The following is a 6,415-nucleotide window of genomic DNA, read 5'->3' as shown; positions in this document are numbered from 1 at the left end:
ATCTGATGCGAACTGCTGGAATCAAAGAGAGTTGCGACACTGGTGCGAACGTTAGAGTAAGCGGCCAGCAGAGCACCGATTCCAAGTAGATCATGCGCTGCTACATGCGAGAACGTACAATTCATGAAAAAGACAAAGTTTTCGTGTGCGTCTATGAATCGCACAACTGCGGCTCCTCCTTGTAGAATGGCAGTGAGAGAACGAAATCTAGTATGAGAGAAATGCACTGTATTGTTGACTGCATTCGTATTGAAATTGATCAAAGATGCGGCGCCAAACTTGGCGGTACAGTTTGTGAAGTGACAATTTTGTATTTCTACTCTGTTGTTCGACGCACCATCAGAGAACTGTATGTTTATTGTCGTGCTCGTTTTCATTTCTACGTCATCAAATGAGCAGCGTTGAAAAGATACAACCATCTGTAACGTCTCTTTTCCCGAAAACGTCAATTTGATGGCTGCAGCTCGTTCACTGGAGTTGCTAGCTCCGAACACAGATGTAAACGAGGGCGCTGCTGACAGGAATAGGCGAAAAGAACAGTCGAGTAGCCTCACCGTGGAGATCGTCGTTAGATGATATGGGGTACGTTGATCGAAATGATCGAAAGTGACCGCAACAGCCATGCGTCTGTTTTCTGCATCGACTTGGTACGAATCTCCTTCGAACGTGCAATTCGAGAACGAGACGTTTACTGAATTGTAGACGTTGACGCCTCGGGAGTTTTGCAAAATGTTGTAGAAGATGACACTTTCAAATGTCACGTGACTGCTTCTTGTTACATCGACGGCTTGCGTTGATGCACCAACCGACACAGTCAGACGAGACAGAGTGACTTCAGACGCGTCAATAATGCGAAATCCTGCCATTGCACTTGTAAGATGTACACGAGATAAGTGTTGTCCCATTCCTAGTAACCGTAGTCTGGTAACATTATTTAGCAGCACGTACTCGCTCATCTCGTGCCTTCCTGCTCGCAAAAAGAGATCGACGTCGCTGCTACTGTTTGATGTTTTCTCGAAGGCTTCGTCAATGCTGCAGGAACAGCTAAAATTAGCCGTCGAACAGACTGGAACATCTCTCGACGTCTCTCCGTTTTGACTGCAGTCTAGGACATACACCGTAGTTACAGAAGATCTTGCACTGGTTTCCGCTTGAAAGAAAATTATGCCTCCAAGTACTGCTAGCGTGGTCAAGTAGCTGTACATCTTAGTCCATAGAAATGGTGGGCGTGTTTGCCTCCCGTGATCGACTACGCCCCTCCGGCTTCAGCTATGTCGGCATCATTGTTTGTGTTCGTTGTTGGCGCTTTACTAGTCACTCTTGCTACTGGGTCTCGTTGGCTTGTACACAGTGACAATAGCGGCTCTTGCTCGTCTACAAATGTGGAAGAATATTCAAGTTGTGTTGAGAATCTAGAGAATGCACTCAACTCTCTAGCGCAAAGTGGCTCTTTGCAAGACAACGTGACGCTAGTTCTCGCTAGAGGAAACCACAGACTAACATTACCAGTTGTCTTTACGGACGTCATCGGATTTAGTATAGTAGCAAAAGACGACGACAAGCGGCATGTGATTATCAACGCTACAGTAGACAAGACGACAACAGAAAGCGTCGGTCGACAGACAAAGATTACATTTCACTCGTCTAGTCGCTTTCATATGTCTAACGTGACTGTAGTGATGCTGTCTGAAGGTACCGTGTTCAACTTTACCGGATGTCAGAACGTGAAAATCGTCGATTGTGAATTTGTCAACCAATTTGGTGTGTCGTCTGCTATTCTGTTTGCAAACTCGCTCGACGTCGACATTCACGCTTGTCACTTTTTGTTTCAAGTGTCCACCGCATTTGATGGGATTGGGTTGGAAGCCATTCATTTGCGTAAGCAAAATAATGAAGCAACAATTTTGGGTTTCGTCATTGCAGACCATATCAGTGCACCGCTCAACAACTCTGTACCCATGGCAAGTACCCTAGCACTATCTGTCACAAACTGCAAATTTGTCCCAAAGTCAAAGTATGAAATGGAGGAGCTGGCTGGTTATGTACATCTTGGAGAATATCACATCTCCCCTCTGTCTCAGATTTCATTGCTTCAAGTGATTATCGCTGGTTTATCTGCAAGAGACATAAATGTTGTAATATCAGACTGCTATGTGAGTGGTCTGACGATTGGTGAGGGTGTGCCCACTTCCTTCTTGATTGCTAACAAATCAAGCGGGAACTCGATTTTGTTGAGAAACAACCGAATTGAAGACAATCGCTGTATTAGCGGCTGTGGCATTCTAATTCTGTTTACTAATAACACATACAATAACACTATGATCGTGTCCAATACAACTTTTACTAACAACATTGCTTTGGTCGAGGGAGGAGCAGTATTCGCTTTACTGGAAGATTTGGCGCAAGTTGAAATTGAAAACGTTCTCCTTGTGGACAACTGCGTGTTTCGTGCGAACAGAGCAGACACTTTCTTTGGAGGAGGATCTTCGGTCATGATCTATTCAAATCGAGATTTTAGTGGCTCGAGCGTCAAAGGCGAACTGAGGAGAGAAAGCACTGTTCACTTCAATGACTGCACGTTTATTGACAACATTGCTGAGCGTGCAGCTGTCTATACAAAAGACACAGACGTCACGTTTACTGGCAACTGGTAAGTGCATGATGCTAATGATCTAGTTGGTTGCTGTGCATGTATCTAACTATACACACACACACACACACACACACACACACACACACACACACACACACACACACACACACACACACACACACACACACACACACACACGCACTCTCTACATGTAATTCTGTATTCTTTCTCTAGCACTTTTGTGAACAACACAGGCGGTGCTATTTACGCATTTCGATCTAATGTAACCTTTCGTGGTGGACATTACGTTTTTACTGAAAATAAAGGGTTAACTAATGGTGGAGCGATATCTTTACATTCATGGAGTTACGTGGCTTTCAACGAGGTAAGAAACCTTTCCATACACAGTATACTGCACTATATTATGCACTAGTGCGTATGACATTGCATGTGTATGCAGGATTTTTTGTGTTTGATGTTTTAGGTCAAGTCAGCCTATTTCATACGTAACGCTGCGGCTGTGTTTGGCGGTGCGATTTGGGCTGAAGTTACATCGTCATCGGCAGTTTTCATAGAAATTCAGAATCAGTGGTCCAAAGTCCCGACAAACTTTTCGTGTTTCATAGACGTGCATCCATCGGTGCCGTTTGACTACGGTGGCTCAAATCCTGATGCAACCGTGAGATTTGTGTTTAATCTCGTGCATATACATGTTCAACTTGTTGCATGCATCATGTAGTTGTCGTGTGCTTCTAGATTCATTTCTTCAACAACACGGCATCTTTTGCTGGTCGTGATGTGTTTGCGACGACGTTTCGTTTGTGCAATGGCACCGTTGTTGCGCCAACAGATCTTTCTGTCGGCAACGAGAGCTATCCTGTGGCCAGCAGTCCGAATCTACTATCGTTCGAGTCAGCGTCGTGTAAATGCTCGAGACAAATTACATCAAACATTTCTCTTATCGATTACGCTGCTGGCCAGTGCAGTCGAAGTGTAATGAATGCCACCATTGAGAGGACGGTGTAAGTTGACGTTATCATCTGTTGTTTACAATGATTGGCCGCAAGTAACATAGTTTATTAATTAATTGTTGTGTCTAGTTCTACTCAATTGTTTACCAAAATGAAAACGTCTCTAGAATGCTGGAGAAAAAGCCTTTCGTTTGTCGTTTCGGGAGCGTTTTCTTCTGGAAATCCTTATCTCTACATGCCCGACTCGTTTCTCTTTAAGTATTTGTGGGTGCCATTTAGTACGTGCATATTTGACGGCTCTCGGGGTTTAGGAATCGACTTCACTTCTTCTCTGCTGGGCAACTACCCGATTTGTTTAGCACCCGTACAACCTTCATCGATCATTCTCAATCCCGCACCTGGAGAGAAGTTTAATCTTACGTTGAACGGTTGGGACGAGTTTCTGCAACCTGCAGCCACAGTGGCGACTATTACAGTAAGCGGCTTATAGTGACCTATTTTTATACGTCAAGTCACATACGATTGATGCATGGGTTTGCTTAGGTTTCGCAATATTATTTCTCTACTTCTCAAAACGTGTTGCTGCGACACGCGGGCACCGAATATGGCAGAGACGACGGGTTTTCTTTTAATCCGCTACAACCGATCAATGATTTGTCCCTTGCCGGTCCGGTCGATGCGTCGGGAACTTTGTACATTCTGTGGCCGTCTTATTTGAGGGGCTACTTCTGCACCTTGTCTATTTCGTTCAAACTGGCGCCATGTCACCCTGGATTCAATAGACCCGTCGCAAATTCAGACAAACAATGGGTAAACGAATGCGTTTCACATGAATGTCGTGTTTGCTTATACATTGGCTTGGCTTGCTGAGGTGACAGTCTTTGCTTTCTTTCGTTTTCAGACCGACGATTACATTGCTAATTCTCGTACTCGTCCAGTTTCCGAGGCCAGTTCTAACATGACTTGCTCTTGTGCTAAAAAAGCTGGATTAATATGTAACAATGACGGCAAAACAGTGGAAGTGAAGTCTGATTACTGGGCGGGATACATCAAAGATAGTGCAAACGAAATAGATACACATCAGTGTGTTGGCCATTGTGCAACAGAAACGTTAGGATTGGCCACGTCTACTTGGCAATTTGATATTGATAATCCGGATAAGCACTGCACACAATTTCGAACGGGAGTTTTATGTGGAGAATGTCAAGCCAATTACTCGCAAGTTCCTGCCGCCACGGTAAGCAAGCAGATGTAGATATGTTGTTAGTGTATGAAGGTCGAATAATGTTATGGTTATCGTTATTCTTGTTGTCAATTGTCGTATGCATCAAGGTTTGTCAGATGTGTCAAGACAGCTGGCTTGCGGGTTTAGTCGGGGAAACGTTCTACATTTTGATTGGCGGCATCTTATTTATTGCTTTGAGTTTGAAGTTTCGACTACTTAACAGCCAATACGCAGAAGCGTGGCTCTTTTACGTTCAGGTAAGTCGCATGCATGACCAGAGTATATATATATATATGATTGTATACAATGTATACGTTTGTGCAGACTGTTCTATTAACGATCCGACCAGAACAGGAATATTTTGTGCTTTCTACAGTAGCAGGCTCGCTCGTAAACGTGATCGGATTTTGCATTCATCCTCATCTCATGGAACTTGATCGGCTGGTTGCCCTTGCTCTTCCGTCTTTGTATCTTCTTTTTCTCGTCATTGTTCTCTACTGTGTTAGCTACATGCGTCCCTTTTCTAAGTACATCCAACGTCCTGAATTGACGAACACGTTTCTACTCGTTATCATTATTACTTATAGTCCCCTTGCTATAATGGCCTGCTTCTCACTTAGCTGCAGAATTGCTGTCGGAGGAGATGTGCGATTGTTTGTAGATCCGACGACCGTTTGCTTTAGTGATGAACATCTTCCTTACGCTATCATTTCTGTCATCTTATTAGTTGGATTTCTTATTCCTTTGCCGGGATTGTTGATGTATGGACTGCGGACGAAAGAAGATTCGAAGCGAACCGGATGGTATTATCGATTATCCAAGCTTTGCGCAAGTCGCTACAAAGAGAATAGAGAATGGTGGATAGGAGTCACTTTGTGGAGACGTCTGTTTCTTAGTACCGTAGCTGCTCTGCTTCCGTTTTCTTTGCAAACGCGTCAGATCATTATGTTTATTGCTTTCCTAGTTGTGTTTTCTGTGTCTGCTTTGGTGAAACCTTACAAATCCAGAAATGCGAACATATATGAGTTTGTCCTGCTTGCCAACATGTGCCTTTTGTCTGCATTCAGTATCAGTGAACTGGTCGACATTACAGAAGGAGAACAGATCGTCTTGACCGAAATACTGATTGTTGTTCTCATATGGCCAAACATCAGCATTTTGGTCATCGCTCTCTACAAGAACTGGCATAACATAAAGCGTCTGGGCAATTGGTTAAGGAAAAAATGTTGCTGTGGATGTTTAACCGCCGATACAACTGCTACGTACTCTCTACAGACCGTAGACAGGAAACGCCGCAAAAAGGTTTCGCCGTTCGTTGTCTTGCCTGATTATGAGAAAAGGGGAAGCAATTTTCCAGGGTTGAGAGACCCTCTACTGCTTGACGAAGGAGAAGCGCTTTGAACTTCTAGATAATTATAGTTATAGTAACAGCGTACTTTTTAGTAAACATTTGAATGGAACTACTATCTAGGGTACACATGTATTCACTGCTCTACTTACGTAATTACTGTAATGTACCAGTCAACCTCTCTAGGGAACGGAGCAAGGTCTTTGGTCTTACTTTTCAATTGAGACCCCATTTACTCAACACGTTAGGTGTTCATGAGTAATCCACGTTTGCCATGA

General features: G+C 43.8%; 2 protein-coding genes across 2 annotated transcripts in view; one reads left to right on the top strand and one right to left on the bottom strand.

The window, feature by feature from the left end:
- LOC134195079 (uncharacterized) overlaps positions 1–754 on the bottom strand; it is a 5,117-nt gene extending 4,363 nt beyond the window's left edge. Inside the window, exon 1 of the mRNA XM_062664091.1 lies at positions 1–754. This exon is cut by the window's left edge and continues 90 nt beyond it. Coding sequence (XP_062520075.1) covers positions 1–623 — 623 coding nt within the window. The 5' untranslated portion in view covers positions 624–754.
- Positions 755–1,271: 517 nt separating this feature from the next.
- LOC134194690 (uncharacterized) lies at positions 1,272–6,362 on the top strand. Its single transcript, XM_062663631.1, has 9 exons — positions 1,272–2,650; positions 2,828–2,978; positions 3,078–3,272; positions 3,350–3,615; positions 3,694–4,039; positions 4,108–4,374; positions 4,466–4,801; positions 4,897–5,046; positions 5,114–6,362. Exons 1-9 carry the CDS (start codon positions 1,272–1,274, stop codon positions 6,188–6,190), a joined length of 4,167 nt encoding a protein of 1,388 aa, XP_062519615.1. The 3' UTR covers positions 6,191–6,362.
- The last annotated feature ends 53 nt before the right edge of the window (positions 6,363–6,415 follow it).

Source organism: Corticium candelabrum, chromosome 19, assembly GCF_963422355.1.
Source record: "Corticium candelabrum chromosome 19, ooCorCand1.1, whole genome shotgun sequence".
In the NCBI taxonomy this organism is placed as follows: domain Eukaryota; kingdom Metazoa; phylum Porifera; class Homoscleromorpha; order Homosclerophorida; family Plakinidae; genus Corticium; species Corticium candelabrum.
The sequence above is the reverse complement of the archived record's forward strand: the minus strand, read 5'-3'. Positions and strand labels throughout refer to the sequence as shown.